Genomic DNA, 17,354 nt, shown 5'->3' with positions numbered 1-17,354 from the left:
CTTTCAGCTCTGCTGAATCTCGTCCTCCTCGGTTTTACTAAACCGATAGGGTTGCTTTGAGAAAGGCTGACTACCAGTCACCAACTCAATGCCATGATCTACTCCTCTCGAAGCGGTAAGCCAGGAGGTAGATCATCAAGAAAAACACCCTCGAAATCAGTCACGATTTCTCGGATAAGGTTGGATTTGTCGGAATCTTGAAGTTCAACAAAAGAACATGAAACATTTTTACAAATTCAGTGATGGAAGTACCAAGCACTAATGAATCAAACCAAATAAATGGTACACATTGATAAAAGTAAACATCAGAAGACTTCGTATCTTTAAACATTTCCAAAGCAATAACAAACAATAAACATGGATCATATAGGTAAATGACCACATCGGAAGACTTATTTTTAAGCATTGCAAGAGCAGTGACAATTGACATTGCCAAAAGAATAGGTACAAGCATTTACAAAGAGAGATACGTAACTGCGGCATGTCTTGCGCATAAGTAAAAAGCTATGTACATAGTGTATGTATAAAGAAATTGTAAATTCTCTTTGTAGTTTGCTGCTCAAGCTCAAAATCCGAAAGTATTTGGTTCTGTATCCATGTTCATATCACGAGCCACTTCAAGCGATTCTCACAGTCACTATCCTGCATCTGCAGGCACAACATCTGTAACAATTTTGCGTCCACAAAATTGTATAAGTTTTTATTATAAAGGAAGATAGTCACATCGTGGCTATCGCTCACGCAAAAGAGCGTATTTAAGAAATGCTTTGGTGTCACATATGCAATCAGTGCATGGAATATGCGTTAAAATAACAAATTTCAAATTGAAATGAGCTTACGAAACATCTGGATATTAGTTGCTGGAAAGGCTGCCAGTGGATGGGTGGGTACAAAATTACTTTCTTCTCTTATCTTGTAGAGCATCGTGGCCTTAGCCACATCATCTTTGACATGTGTCGGAGCTTTACCTCTGAGTAAACGGTACTCTCATGTAGGCCGACAATATACACGTGGACATCATGTTGTGAGTCCAAATTAGTAAGGCACATGGCTTCCTTGAAGGTGGTAGTATATTGGTCGAATGACAATGTTTTTATCGACAGGCTCTGAAGCCTAGCGTATGCCTTCAAGAGATCCTTTCTGGCGAAGTGGTCGAAGAACTTCGCACAGAAATCAACCCACGTTGCGAGGTTTTCTGTCATGTTACACAACCAGATGAGTGCGGCACCTTTCGAGTACCGAGAAGCATGTGCATCCTTTGTGCATCTGATTTTCCATGGAGATGAACATAAGTTGTCCATTGGAAAAGCGATGCAAACTTCGTACACTCTCTCTCCTCGCCAGAGAATTGAGTGATTCGTCCAACTTGTGGACGCACATTATTTGCAATTTGCATTGGCAACTGCAAAATTTCAAATCCGTTCGCAGAAAACCGCAGAGTCGTTGGCTGAGCTATGTTTTCGAGAGCAGAAATACGAGTATGAAAAGGCCGTGTAAAGCCTCTCGAGATGAGAATATTAATGTTTATACTCCATGAAAATGGCTACAAAAACAGAAAATAATTTCTTACCTGGAGTGCCCTCGCCTCGTGAATCAAAACTGGAGGACTCCATCGCGGGAAACCCAAAGAAATATCAAAATTCGACTAAATTCAGATTTTTGCATCGTGAAAAGATAAAATTCCACGCTCGACTGCGTCAACGGGAGCATATGGAGGCGTGCACGTGACGGCGGGGGTGCGTGAGCGCGAACAAATGAGAGAGAGAGGAACGGTGGAGAGTTAAAAATGAGCTTCCTCTGCAAAGTTTTGAGGTCTCTGTAAGTGATTTTTTATCATTTGCAGGTTTCAGACAACACTTAAAAAAAAACCAAGTGTCCTTGGCCATAATTAAAAGAGGGTCCCTTAATAAAATAACTAGAGTGCTTCGTTAGCCGCATTTGTATTGAATCAAAGCGAGGGTTGTCACCTTAAGGTAATAGGATTTGTGGAAAACAAAGCACAAAAACTCTCTCTCTCTCTCTCTCTCTCTCAAGTTTTTCTCTTGTATGTTCTTGTTTTCTTGTGTTTACAATGCCACGATCTTGATGTCTCAATTTTGATATGTCTAAATATGTCCTTAGCTATTGAATTGTACTAATTTTTTGATTCAATTTCGCTTTATTTTGTGCATTCTTGTTATTTGTGAAAGCATCGTTGCGTCATTCGAAGATTCAACAAGTGTATATATTCTTGGAGAAGAAAATGGAGAGAGAGAGAGAGCTTGTCACCTTTCATCAAAGCAAGTTTTTTTGTTTCTTAATTGGTACTGTCTCAAGTGCGTTACGATTGTGATGCAACAATTTTGAGAAGTGTACCTCGGAAAAGAACCGTAAGAAGGGTTAGAATTTATATAAAGTGATACGGATCGTTTAAAATATGTTCATTTTTAGATGTTGTCCCCTTTTTATGTTTGGAAGAAAAAGAAAACATGCAAGTCTCCTTGCATGGGGGAGTTTGCACAATCCTCCCCAATTTTAATAATACGAGGGAACGTGCAATTCCCACGGCAGCGTGCAAAGTTTAGAGCTTTCTTAGTAAGATGGATCTAGGCATCAAACTTCTATATGAGCACTCCAAGAGTTTTTGCCTAGTGAGAAACCATCAAGACGAAAAAAAGTTCATAGCTTTCTTAGTAAGATCGAGCTAGGCATCAAACATCTATATGAGCATAGGTGATTGCATCTAGAGAGATGCCCTCGCTTTGCATCTGTTGGAAACAGCCCAGCCCAGGGCTCCATGGCCCTGCCACATTTGGCATAGATGTTGACCAAGGCAGTGCCAAGCATTACGTTTCGTAAAAGGGAACCACAATATTGATCAAACCACCGCCAAGCATGACATCGTACTCCCAACAGCCCTCGACTAGCAATCACATCGTCGATGCTGATACCCTCGAGATAGGCATATTGGGCATATCTTGCAACCAACATATTGCAAGTGATGACATTCTGGAGAGAAAGCCCATCACAAACATTTCATGCTTTCGTGACAGTACCACATTTGGCATACATGTCAACCAAAGAATCTCCAAGCATGACATCCTTCACCAAGCATGGTGGTCAAGTATCTTCTCGTTAATACACTCACCCATGTCAACGGCTCGTGTAAGGCCACTGGCCTTCAAGGCACAAGCATATGCATCCAGATTGAATTTGAAGAGATGCATCCGTGAACGGCATAGAGCTTTCTGGCCTCGCTCCTATCGTGCGTATCCCACAATCAATGCATTCTAAGACTCGACATTTTGGATAGGAAGCTCCTCAAGCACAATATCGACCACGGCAGTTCCAAGCACGACATCTTTTTTCAACATCAGCATCTTTGTGATTTTTTGTACCCACATCAGCATCTTGGCGTAGATCCACATGCCTTTAAGATGCATGCATAGGTGATTGCCAGCTGGAGAGGTACACTTGCTTTGCATCCGCTGAAAACGGCCTAGAGCTTTTTGGCCCCGCTCTTGTCATGTGTATCCTGCTATCAGTGCATTCGAAGAGGTGGCATTCCGGACAGGAAGCTCCTAAAGCATTTTTTGTGATTTCTTAAGCACACCACATTTGGCATACATATCGACCAAGATAGTGGCAAGCACGGCAGCCTTTTACACGAGCCTCTGACTAACAATATATTTGTGAATTTTTGTACCCATATTAGCATCTTGCAAAGAGCCACATGCCTTCAAGATGCATGCGTAGGTGATTGCATTTGGAGAGAGGCCCCCGCTTCGCATCTGCTAGAGCATTTTGGCCCTGCCCCTATGGGTCAAATCTTGCAATCAATGCATTCCAAGAGTCCACACTCCCGACAGGAAGCTCTTCAAGCACTTGCGTAGAGCCACATGCCTTCAAAATGTAAGCATAGCCTTCAAGACCAAAGTACAACTGACTAAATTTGGAGAGATACAGCTTTGCATCCACTGAAAACATCCAAGAGCTTTCGAGCCTTGCTCTTGTTGCACACATCCCGCAATCAATGCATTCCAAGAAACGACATTCTGGACAGGAAGCTCCTCAAGCACTTTTTGTTCTTTCTCAAAAGCACCACATTTGGCATACATCCAAGATAGTGCCAAGCACAATATCTTTTTACAACGTCCTTTGACTAACAATACAATTGTGAATTTTTAGAACTTTTTGTAGTTGCGTGAGGGCACCACATTCAGCATACATATTGATCAATTCACCGTTAAGCATGACATTCCCCTCCAACGGCCGTGACTAGCGATTACATCATGGATTCTCAAACCCATGTGAAGGTCTTGCAAAAGGTGACCAGCTTTCAAGGTGCAAGCATGGGTGAATGCAATTGGAATTGATTTGTGTTGCGAGTATTGCTTCTTCCCTAGAGTTGTTAGTGAATTTTTTGCCTCTCTATGGAGATGGCCTTTGAAGATGGCCTCATTAAAGGCATGGTTCAATGTGGACGTGGCGTTCTTATGTTTCGAAAGAGCTATGCGCCGTTTGCTGGCATGTTATGATGGATGGAGCAGCGGAGAACAGGGATATGAATGGGATACGGTGCAAGATGCCATGCAGGCTTTGACTCAAACACACTCCAGAATCATGGAGATGTACCATCCGGATGTAGATGCGATGCAGATGGAGGGTAAAAGAACGAGAAAGGTACTCGAAAAAAGGAAAACAAACATGGAGGATGAACTCCATCGGCAAGAGCAGGTGATAACCAGGTTTTTCGAGAATGTGTCTCTTATGCATGATAAGCTGGCCGAAGAAGCAGCCCAAGCGAAAGAAGAGGTGAATACGAATGCATCGTGTGGGGATGAAATGAGAGGAGATGATGATCAGTTTTTTGAGGTTGAAATGGAGGAACAGTATTTGGCCGAGAAATTGAATGGGATGTTCCCGAGCGAAGGGGTTATTCTTGATGACGGTGGTAATATGGATGTGGATACTTGTGGTAACTCTTATACTTCCCGGGATGAGGAATTGATGGCTTGCAAGCCAGATGTGCTGGGTGAAGATTGCTCGAGTGAGAGCCATGTTGATGAGCGCCCGACGGGCCTTGTTCCCCTTCTTTACCCTTGTGTTTGGGGAGTGCAAGAATGCATGGGGACGTTGAATTCGGAGAAGGCTGACACGCCTCGTACAGTGGAATCGAATGAGGAAGTTTTAGAGGAGCGCCAGGTGGGCCCTGACGACTCCCACCCCTCACATGATTGGGGGACGCAAGCGTATGCAGAAATGTGTGATTCAAAAACCAAGGACTGGCTGGTGTCTGGTGAGAAAATATCAGGTGTGCTGGAATTGTGGGAAGATATGGCTGAGCAGGATGTAAAGTCAGAGATGGTGGATGCGCTTCTAGGCCATGAAACAGGGTCGCTCTACTCGGAGAGGGGGATACTCCCTGAGTCAGTTGAGAGACGTGAAACTTCGATGACGAGGTTCGAACCAGGTGTGAGACCAGACGCAAGCAAAGAAGTGGGGATTCGGGTCAAGTCAGCTGATCCTAATCAAAGCAATAAGGAGCAATTGGAATTGCTAGGCAAGATGCCTGACATTTACGGTACTCGGGATGAGCATGAGGCTGAACCCTGTTCAGCCCTAGACTTGATGAAGGAACAGCAGGAAACCCGTTATATTGCATGGGGAGTTCAGCTCGAGGTAAAGCGCGACTAGATAGAGTATGTGTGGGATTAACGAACATGGTATTGAGGGCATCGATGCGAGTGGTCGCGAATGGAAGTAAGACAGCGGAGGACAGCTGGGAATGTGGCCAGTCAAGTATGTGTATTGAGGTTGATGAAATATACTAGAATCGAGGTCTCACGAAGATCCGTTCTGTGGGGTTGATGTGGATGCAACAAGTGCTGGTACGCGCCTATGTAACCAGCAACAGCTGGGCCTCAGTGGAGACACACATAAGTAACCCAAGGTTAGCTTTTTGGAGAGACCGTGCTTGCCAGTGGGCGATTGAAAAGTTCTTCAAAGATGTGTGGTTATGCGGGTTTTGGGAAATAGAACCCGGAGGCCCAGGGAGCCTTGTGCCATCGCAATGGAACCGGTTGCGTTGTGGAAGCAGGCTTAAAGATGAAGCCGAGATGTGTGGTGCTAAAGAATGGGGGTTGCAGACCTACATTGGTGGTTATGGTAAGGGGACCAAAGCCCGTCTTTGAGTCCCGAGTAAAGTACTCGTGGTATGTATCCAGATTGAGTGCTCTTGGGTTTGCGGATGGCAGCCAGGGCGGTTATCCCTTTTGGTGAGTAAAACCAGCGGATAGGCAAAGACTGGGACTGAGACAGCCCTGTTGAGGATCGATGTACGCAAGGGTGTGACGTTTGACAAAGGAAGTCTTGGGGTTGGAACGGTAACCCCTCGAGGACGGTTATGTGGGAAGGACAAAGGGCAAGGTAGCCTTGTATGGGACCCAGGAGAAGGTACCCAACGCCGGGATGCTTTTGAATATGGAATGACCCACATGTGTGGAGGTGTAGAGTTAACAGCACAGTGGAACGCGCTTGGTCGATGCAAGGCTAAGCCAGCGAAGTTAGAGCCGTTGGCTGATTTTAGTAGGCTCATTGTTGGAAGACGTATGTTACACCTAATGGATCAGCGGGGGCTGATTCAAATGCAGGCCTCAGATGGCCACTGGATTCCCCCACGATGGGGCGGATTACAAGAGGATGCAAGATGGGTAAAGTGTTCTCGATACAAGACCAGGCCTACCAGGCAACAAGGAACACAATTGGATGGTCAGCGATGTACCGGGGGGGCAGCGAGCAAGTAAGATGTGTGGTGAGATATGTGGGCATGAGTGGACAGCATGTCGGGACAGGAAAAGGATGGCCAATGGATTCCCCCTCCTCAAAGAGGGCTGAGCAACGAGTGGGAGCACTACATGAGTGCGCGTGGAAATAACCAGTGTGGTAGAGGGCAGATCACGATGATCAGGCGATGTACAAAAAGGGATGGTGTTGCTCAAGGACGCACGGGAGGAAGAGATTGCTGATGTAATGCAAGAACCATATTACGAGAGGGCAAGCTCCGGTGAGCACCAGCCCGCGTTTCATTCGAGTTGTTTTGTTTGGCGAGTGAATTGGGCTAGATTCACGACAGCAAGATGCGAGGTCGATGATGATAATGGGTATGCTTGGTAAGTGATGTTGCACTTGTTTCTGCTCATTCGGTGGTGCTCACTTTGTATCCGCTGAAAAAAGCCTAGAGCTTTCTGTCCCTACTCGTGTTGTGTGTATCCCGCAATCAGTTGACGTTGTTCCAAACAGTAAGCTCCTCAAGCACATTTTGTGCTTGCTCAAGTATCCCACATTTGGCATACATATCGACTAAGGCAGTGCCAAGCACGCCATCTCTTCTTGCATAGAGCCACATGCTCGCAAGCTACACACATAGGTGATAGCGTCTGGAGAAAGGCCCTTCCTTCACACCTGGTGAAAACAGCCCACAGCTTTCTGGCCCGCCGGCCCTTGTTGAGAACCTTCGAACTGCTTGTGGAGAAGATCGAGTTGCTGCTGAGAGCCTCTCTCTCTCTCTCTCTCTCTCTCTCTCTCTCTCTCTCTCTCTCTCAAACAGTGGCCAGAGACAAACCTGCAGACAAAGCTCCGAGCTGCTTCTGAAAACCTGCGAACTGCTTGTGGAGAAGATCGAATTGTTGCGCTTTTGACGTCGTAGTTTTTTTTAGAGCGCAGTGGTTTTTTTCAGAAGAGAGCAGCCACGCCACGTGGGTTAACGAGAGGGCAGGGATTTGATTTTGGCTCCTACGCTAACGAAGTAAAAAAGCACTTTAGTAGCATAAATAGACCTGTGCAAGCTGTTGGGTAAAAAAAAAAGATTTCGCTGGGATGCGGGTTGGGCGAAATCTGCCGCGTGGAGGAAGGGGAAAAGAATCGAACGCGCGTGGGCTACCCATGCATGTCCGAATGAGTCCATTAGACTAAGTTTTGTCAGTGTGGAACCTTCTTTGAATTAATGAATCGTACGAGGTGTTTGGCGGGTGGTGTTACACTCTGGTAGGCATCCGATAACACTAGGATATAGGATCATATAGGACTTAGTAATGTCCGGAGTCTCATGTGAAATGAGCTAGCCACTCGAGAAATAAGAGCCCATTTAGAGGTCTAAACTATGTATGCAAATTGGCACAATCCATGAAACTCAAGGTCTGGGGGACTGAATAGAAAAGGTATATGGCTTAACCATGGCAGGGACTTATGTCTTTGCAGTTCAAAGAATGTTCAAAAGGTTTTTTCCAAAAGTGCATGCAAATTGAAATCTCCAACTTCAAGTTTTTGTTTGTCTTCAATTAGGTGCCTCAAAAGAAAGAGGAGGGCAAGTCATCAAAGCGTGGAAATTGGCCTCCTCCTGGGCTTTTTTTCCAACATGCAGGCCACAGGTAAGCGAAGTCTGAAGGTTTCACTTTTGTCATCATAAGCCTATCGTAAAACTGACCCTAGAAAAGAGCTATTATATTTTAGATTTTCTGAAACCTGATAGGTGTCATAGTAGGACTTCACTCTATATTTTTCTAGAGAGCATTTCCTTTCATAGCTGCCAAGTCACTTGCATTTTGTAGTTCATAAATCTGAATGTCAAAAGCAATCTGAAAATCATTTGAGCCTTGTGGAATCTTAAGACCTCAGCATGTAGTTTTTGGATTTTTCGAACTAATTGTTAGCTAACAGGAAAGACTGTTGTATTTGTTTAATCTGGACAGAGACAAGGTTGTTGATTTTCAATGGAACCTTCTTGATCCATGGACAATAGTTAGCGTGTCTGCTGATTGTGAGAAGACAGGAGGCGGTGGAACTCTGCAGGTAAGAAGTCTTTCAGTGTTCCGTTATCTTTTCCGGATGTGTTTTCGTTCAAGGGAAGGAAGGCAGGGAAAGAAGAAGAAGATTTTGAGAGAAATGAAATGAAATGACATATTAATGTCTTAAAAGGCCAAAATGACCTATGAGAAAAATCCGTTACAAACTGGTGAGTCTGATAACATGTCTGGGTACCAAAAAAGAGATACTAAAATGAATCTAGAAGTGCTACTAGTTGGAACCATGTGGGTTTTGTGTGATCACTGATACAATGTGCCCAATACAAGAGGGTGATATAATGGGTGATGAATCCATCCTCATCTGTATGTCGAGATAGTATGGCTCGAATCCACTGTTGTGGTCTCTGTTGATGCTGTGAAGCTCCTCTCCTCAGTCGTGGGCGTCTTGATCTCCCTAGCTTTACTGCTCGGTCAATGAGAGTACCGTGGGTGTGAGTATGAGCTCAGCTTTATATATATCTATATATATATATATATATATATATATATATATATATATATATATATATATATATATATATATATATATATATATAGATAGATAGATAGATAGATAGATAGATAGATAGAGAGAGAGAGAGAAATGAAATGAAATGTTATATTAACGTCTTCAAAAGGCCATAATGACCTATGAGACCCGAAAGTTACAAAGTGGTGGATTTGATACAAAGTCAGAGTAACAAAATAACCTAACAACAGTACAAAACAAAGATATATACTATGGGGTCCTAAGTTGATCGATGTGAACCAAGCAAAAAAACTAAGCCAAAAAATGGGCGGCTTGTTGGGACAGCTGAATCACAAGAGATTTAGCATCGGTCGTTGGCAATCTCATCAATTTCCTCCATGGTTAGTAGTCTGACCGGGCGTAGTGCATGCCTGGCCAGCATGCTCCGAATTTTCTGTCGTAACCTCCGTCGATGCTGTGCAGTTCTTCGCAGTCGCGGGCGCTTGGATTTCCCCAGTTCAATCGCTCGGTCAATCAGTGTGCCTCTGGTGTGAGACGAGGGGGAGCTCTGCTGTGGGAGTGGCTCTTGTGGCTGTCCCGTGTGTGCTCTTAAGAAGTCTGTGATCCGTCTTTGAGACTGGCTAGCCTCGCCATTCATCAAGCTATCTCTGTGTCTGCGCAGCTCGAGCAAGAACAAACCCAGACATCTCTGATCTTCGTATCCCATGACTCTTGAGAGTGGTCCAAAACCTTCTCTAAACAAGCAATGGAAGCGGCCTCGTATCTCGTAGTAGACGGGGCAGCGACATGTATAGTGTAGCTTTGTCTCAGGTTCCATGTTACACAAGGGGCATGTCCTGTCCGCTGTTGGTACTCCGCTGTATCTCCCAGTCTCAATCCGCAACTGGTGAGAAGATGTGCGTAACTGGCCAATAGCACATCGTATCCCATGAGACAAGTGGGTATCCATGTATCTCGGTCTCACCACAAAACCATCTTCCGTAAGCTGGAGAAGGTGGTCTCTGTAGAAAGCCATCTTCGTGCCCAATTCCTGTGCTGGTTGTATCCATGTCCTCCTGGTGTCTAGCCGGGTCAGGTCTTGGCGTATGAGCTTGGTGATCTCTGACTGTGTAAGAGTGAGAGATGGTGCATCCAATGAGTAATGGAATGGTGGCAGCCGGTCTATGCTGAATCCATGTGCCTGAAACCATGATGTCATCTCCCCATACCAACATGTTGTATCTCTTTATATGGCTAACTGTCGAGAGGATTCAAGTGCTATGCGAGCATATCTGTCTCTAGGAAGTTCCCATGTGCGGTTTATGAAGGAGACTGATCTGGTGAGCGCCTCCACCACAAGTGGGGGGGCCGCTAGCTCTGCTCGGATAATGGCCCGTGGTACTGATGCCTTGGCTCTAATGAACCGCGAGATCATAGAGACGAGAGGTTTCTCCATGTTCCCCCATCCGTCTGAGCGGCCCGGCCTCCCGTGGTGATCTAGTGAAGGTCCCCATATCTTGGTTCCATAGAGCAATGCTGAAGCCACCAAGGTGTCAAAGAGCCAGAGCTTCGTCCGGGGCTCCTGAAACTGAACCTGCGAACACATCCTCTCCAATCTACCCAATGCTGCGTGGGCTCTAGTAAGTCTGGTTTCTGCTGCTCTTCTGAGTGAGAATGTAGGTCCGCTTAAACCCACTCCAAGGTAAGTGTAAGCGTCTGTGTACTCCACAGTCTCCTGGCTGTATGTGAATGTAGGTGCTGACCTCTTGATCCAATGTGGGGTGGTATTAAACACCATAACCTTGGTTTTACCCAGGTGGACAGACAAACCACTTTCGTGGGCAAACGTATGCAAAGCATCCAATTGACGTTGCATTCCCTCTGGGGATTCAGAGATCAACACTATGTCATCAGCATATAACAAAAGTGGAATCCATGCCCCTGCCAATTGAGCACCTTTATCCCCATCGCTGTCAATGTAGTCAGAAATCTCATCCACATACATACCGAAAAGAGTGGGAGAGAGCGGGCAGCCATGCTTCACCCCAATAGTGGAGTGAACCGGTATAGAAAGTCCCTCCGGGGTGCGTACATGCCCTACTACTGATCTGTACAATGCCATGATCCCCCAAATGAGTTCTGTGGATACTCCCATTTTCTGTAATCTGCGCATCAGTCTTGCTCTAGGTACCGTGTCGAAAGCTTTGCGGAAGTCCACGAAGCTACAATAGATCCGTCTCCCAAGAGATTTGCCTTCCTCGATGATGGCCCTGAGTGTTAGGATATGGTCAAGAGTAGAGAAGCCTCTCCTGAATCCTGCTTGCCCAGTTGCACGTATTCCTTCCCTCTCTGCCCATCTACTCAGCTGTTGCTCAAGAATGGATGCATACAACCGTGCCAGTGTGTGCCCAATCATAATAGTGCGATAATTCCCAGGCTCCATGGGGTCTCCTGATTTGAAGATAGGTACGATCGTAGATAGGCTCCAAGTGTCCGGTAGGCCCTCACCCATGGCACGGTTAAACATAACTGCTAGAAGCTCTGCTAGTAGGTCTTTGGCATGCATGAAATGCTCAGCTACTAGGCCCTCATGATCATATGGTCTCCCAGTCTTCATCCTTTCAATAGCTTTCTTCACCATCTCAGCGGTGAAAAAGACACTTGTATGTGGTCATGGGTCGGGGGGGTTGGGGAGGGGCGGCTGTCCAGGTACTGTTTACAAAGATGATGCGTACTGACCCCAAGTCTCTGTGGAGGAAATAGCAGGGGGGGGGGATTGCTCATGAAAGAGCCGCCACGCCTCACGCGAGTCTTGACTCAAAAATAGCTGATATAGATCCTGCTCGAGTCTAGCCAAAAAAGTCCTCTTCTTCCGCCGGACCAGGCGTCGGAAGTCCATCTGTGTCTGTCTGTGAGTGACGTCCCTCAACAGCACCTCCTTCTAAAGTCTGGCTCTAGTGTGGCGGCACTCCTCATCGTACTAGCTGTTTTGAGGCATGCTCCCAAATCGGCGGCTCTGCTCAGGCTGGGTGTGTGGGTATGCTTCTGCTGTTGCCTCATGTAATGTCTGTGTCAATATAGTAGTTAGCTCCTCCAGAGGTCGCCCGGGTCCTCAGTGCATAGGCGTCTGTAGATTCCGTCCATGTATACAGAGTCCGTCTCCCTTGTGAATGTGTAGGGAGTAGGGGTTGCTACTCGTGGCCTGTGTGCTTCACTGAATTGGAAGGAGATGGTCATTGACACCAGAGCATGATCCACCCCCACCCCGACCGGTCTGGGCCCAACTGTGAGATCCTGGATACTAGAGATGAGATTCGGTTGTGCCATGACATAGTCCACCGTGCTGGCTCCATGTCTGTGTGGGAAGCATGTAAAACCTCCCGCAGCAGGAAATCTCTGTAGGTCGTTCAAGATGGCGAATCCATGTGCAGTGCCCATGTCTATCAGGTGTCGCCCATACTCAGTATATTCCATATCGTGTGATAGTCTGGAAAGGCCCGTCTCTGCCACATCTATCTCTCTTAGCGTCTCCTCTGAAGTATCATAAAACACTGCCTGGTGATGGGCAGTCCTAGCATTGAAGTCCCCGAGGATGATAATGTCACCGTCCCTAGAGAACTCCCATATGTCATCATCCAAAATAGAGAAAGGGGACTGTCCTCTGGGTGGTGCATAAACTGATGTACTCGGGGGAAAGTAACAAATAGCTAGATAGAGGTATCTGCCTGTCTCTGCTTTCAGTCTCACCCACATGTACCTAGCCTGCTCGTCCCTGCGGGCTATATGTATCATTGGCTGTAGATCCTCTCTAAATAACACTGCCACTTCTCCCGAGCCCCGCCCTTTGTGCTCTGAGCGTGTCTCCTGTCTGTAGGTTGTCTCCCACCTATATCCACTGATGTGAAGCATGGATTGCCCAGGGGCCTGGTGTGTCTCAGAGTAGAAGATGATGTCTCTTCCAGTAAAGCTATCCTCAAAAGCACCCACATCAAGACGCATAGATCCATTGCAGTTCCAGGCAACTACTTTGAGTGTGGTCCCATAAGTCTCGCACCGTCATGTGGAGCGTCGCTCAAGTATTACCACTTTTCTTTCTCGGTAAAAAGAGATCTTGTCTTCTCTCCTTGCCGCTCTAATCTCTGAAGGGGATCGGGGAGCACCACAGACGGAGAGTGAGAGAGAGAGGATATGGGTGGGGAGACTCAAAAAGAGTGAGCAGCCCCCTATACACTTATGCTATGTATAAGGTATACAAGTCAGTGGGCGCCCAAACTCTGGGCGGCCGGGCAAGGCACAGACGCCTATACCCCAACAACCTCCCACTTAAAGGCGACTGTGCCTTTAAGCAAGGGAACCTAGTCTAAAGACTACAAAAGGTGAGAGAAAACCGCTCTCAACCGATGCCCACTGGCTGGCTGTGATCGTGTGCATCGGGCTGTCCTGCTCCCGTGTAAGTCCATACACCACCAGACGTACCGCACACGTACTGCAAGTATATACGCAATACCTGCATATCTCCCTCGTGCACTATGCCATCATCAGTCAACAAACGATTGACAACCCCAACTGCAAATGCTCCCACTGCAGCAGTGATATCCGGTCTCAAGATCAACATCTCATACATGAGACCATCGAATGCCGATGCAATGCTAGCGGGCCCTGCTAGCTCTACGGAGCATGCATCAACATATATATCCTTGGCAATAGGCATCTCTGACTGACAAGGTGTGTCAGCCACATGCATCTCCTGACTGTCCGCAAAAGACGCATCAACCTGTCGTGCAACCTCAGAGCAAACCAGCTGCTCTAGGTGTCTGCTGGAAGACATATCCCGCACAACTATATCCCCATGCTCACTGTCGAGCATAGAAAGGAATGATTGCATAATCGCTGACATCTCAGTCTCCTCTGCAATCATCCACTGCAAACATGACCACTCAATCTGCTGTGACTCACTAGAGCTCTCATGCTCTAACTCCGTATGCATAGACTCTTGCACAACGTCCTCCTGTCGTGACTCACTAGAGCAAGACCGCTCTACCTGTCTATCCTGCATAGAAGTATCTCGCACAACTGACTCTCTGCTTTGCTCAGTGACTAGCAAAGCATGCATGTTTGACTCTGTCACCTCTCTGTGTGACTGCTCAAGTCGTGCCCCAACTGTGTGCACAACGAGCTCACTACTCTGCACTCCATGCAAAGCATCCTGCAACCCACAAGCAAAAGAGACTCGCCTGCTCTCTCGCTCTCTACCTGGCTGCGTGATCACAGAGACAACACCGTCTCTCGCGTGATCCACATGCAATGGGTAACCTGTACAACTCCTGGCACCTCTCGCAATTTCTAGCGAACCCAAATGCATCACAAAATCTCGCTCTCGTAGCGAAATCTGACATCCACAATCTCTAAGCTGACCAATCGAGATCAGACTCACTGTCAAATCTGGTACATAGCGCACATGTCGTAACAAGTAAGATGCACCACTCGGTAATGACAGTCTCACATCTCCTGCACCGATCCATTCGTCAAACGTACACTGCCAAGCATCCCGCTAGAATAGCTACAAAACCATTCACGATGCGGCGTGACATGAAACATAGCATCTGCGTCTAGCAACCACTGCGAAGGGAGTGCACTATCCACATGTATAGCATCTCGTGCATAGCTCGAGGTAAAAGTGACATCCCCGTCACTAGTATACTCCGACACTACATCTGCCTCAACTGTCAAAGCAACTGAGTCCATGGCATCACTACATACATCTCTGAGACTGCCATGTCTCCTACGATGTCGCATACGACGAAAACAGCGCCGTCTAACGTGTCCAGAATGACCACAATACCAACATGTCACCTGTCGGCGTGCTCGTGAATGTACATGTCTCACACGAGTCCGTGATGACTCAGATCTATCATACATATCATGTAATCTGCGCCAAAGTGCTCTCGAAGTAGTCTCATACATAACAAGAGCATATACAGATTCCGCAAGGTGCAAAGAGAGTGTAGATAGTGCCATCTCCTCTAGCTCCTGCCACTGATCGTCAGACATGTTTGAAGGTCTACCTACATCACCACTCAATGGTAGATGCAACCCTCGCTGTGTCAATGCATCAAGCATACACTCTCTCCATGCCGCAAAGTCTGACCCATCAAACACGCGCATCTGTGAGAGGTCACAATGTGATCGATCACCTGTCTCTGCCATGAGCACAAGTAGCAAGCTAGATAGCAAAACCACCTCACCAACAACACCTAGAAACTGTCTACAAATATGGCCAGAAACACAATGTAAAACCTGTGAGACACACTCCAAAATAGAGCTCCCGCAATGTCAATACAAGCCTCGCATGCTCTAGTATCACACTGCAATTTGTGAGCTAATCACCAAGCCCACACTGTGCGGTATCGATGCATACACACGCACAAGTCTCCCACCTGCAGAGAACACCGCACGCAAATGCTGAGTGCAACCCGCAATCTCTACCTAGATCACATAAATGATACGCATAAAACTCCTGGGAAAATTTCGCCAGAGTTTCGACGCACAATGGCTATCAACACAAAATAACCATTGTCCTGCAAGCTCAATACAATGAGCAATCAATGCGCATCAAACTACACTCAACATACATGCATAAGCTCTGCAAAACTATGGCAAACAATGCTCGAGATCACAAGACTCTCCCACCCGAGAGCAAACCACTGTCTCAAGCAAAGAAAGATACACAACTCCTCACTCTTGTGAGAGTGGATACAAAACACAAAACTGTGTCCAAACTGACAAAACCTGTCAAAGTGAGAGTAAACACTCGATCACAAACTATGGCGAGAATCTGGGAAAAATCCGACAGAATTTCCCCTGAAAACTGAGCAAAAAACTCAAGTACAATCTCTACCATAAACCATAACACTACTCAATGCCAATGAGTAGAAATGCTAAAATGGCTCCACATTTTCACATACAATGGCAATCCGCACTCAACGTACATCAACGGAGTGACCGCGCATAAGCAAGCGCCAAAAGATTTGCAATCCGGAAACTTATTCAATGCGAAAACAATGCTCTCAAGAGAGCTCACCGGCACTTGAAAGTGGTCGTCAAAATGCATGTATAATGGGCATCAACCATGCGCCATAACTATATGCAAACCATCCGCAAAGACCATGAATCCAAGCACAAAATCACTGCCAAAGTATCCTGTGAAAACCAGTGAAAGAAGCTCCACCTGTGTGCTCCAAAAAACTGCGTCTCTCAAGAGACCGCCTCGATGGTGTGTAAACGCCTCCGTACTTCGTTGCCCAAGTCTACCAAAAAACCCTCAAACCACAAGCTTAACACAAGCTGCAATTGCATCTTCAGCTTAGAATTTATGCACTCAACTTCAAGCATCTCCCGTGCTTCCAAAAGTGCATCAAACTCGCACACAATGTAACAACAGAAAATCTGGAATTTCGGTATACAGTCAGTCTGAGCTGAATATCAGCAAAACGGTGAGGAATTTGCAAAAAGTTTCTTCTGCAAAGTTGTAGACCACGTCGAAACGGATGGGCATCGCGGACAGAATTCTCAGATCTGCATTCTACAAGGAGAAAAACGAATCTGAAAATAGTGCTGCTGCGCACACAGTTTTAGGGCAACACCTTCACTTACACACAGTCTTCCACACTCCTTTCTGAGCTTCCACAAGAGCATACATCACGCTCAACTGAGCTCACAAGCTCCCATTGCATTCTCACAGCAAGTCTTCTGCTTTCTTAATCTCTCTACCGTCGAGAGAGAGCGAGCTATCGCCTCGAAGCTCTCAAAGCCGTCGTGCTCTCCGCGGTCACCATAGCTCTGATACCAATTGAAGGGGAGCACCACACACGGAGAGTGAGAGAGAGAGAAGGAGACACACAAAACAGATATGGGTGGGGAGACTCAAAAAGAGTGAGCAGCCCCCTATACACTTATGCTATGTATAAGGTATACAAGTCAGTGGGCGTCCAGACTCTGGGCGGCCGGGCAAGGCACAGACGCCTATACCCCAACAATCTCCGGCATTACTTCCTGCATATGAG

General features: G+C 46.5%; 1 protein-coding gene and 1 pseudogene across 2 annotated transcripts in view; both read left to right on the top strand.

The window, feature by feature from the left end:
* The window catches only part of FVE (Transducin family protein / WD-40 repeat family protein), a 111,514-nt gene that overhangs the window by 80,005 nt on the left and 14,155 nt on the right, over positions 1–17,354 (top strand). For both annotated transcript variants that reach the window (XM_086530236.1, XM_086530237.1), the window contains 2 exons: positions 8,323–8,408; positions 8,730–8,829. In XM_086530236.1, the coding sequence (XP_086386362.1) occupies positions 8,323–8,408; positions 8,730–8,829 (186 nt within the window). The remainder of the gene's footprint in view (positions 1–8,322; positions 8,409–8,729; positions 8,830–17,354) is intronic.
* Positions 4,413–7,155, top strand: LOC147440522 (uncharacterized; annotated as a pseudogene).

Source organism: Adiantum capillus-veneris, chromosome 15, assembly GCF_014529385.1.
Source record: "Adiantum capillus-veneris isolate H3 chromosome 15, ASM1452938v2, whole genome shotgun sequence".
Taxonomy (NCBI): domain Eukaryota; kingdom Viridiplantae; phylum Streptophyta; class Polypodiopsida; order Polypodiales; family Pteridaceae; genus Adiantum; species Adiantum capillus-veneris.
This window is presented reverse-complemented; position numbering and strand designations above follow the sequence as displayed.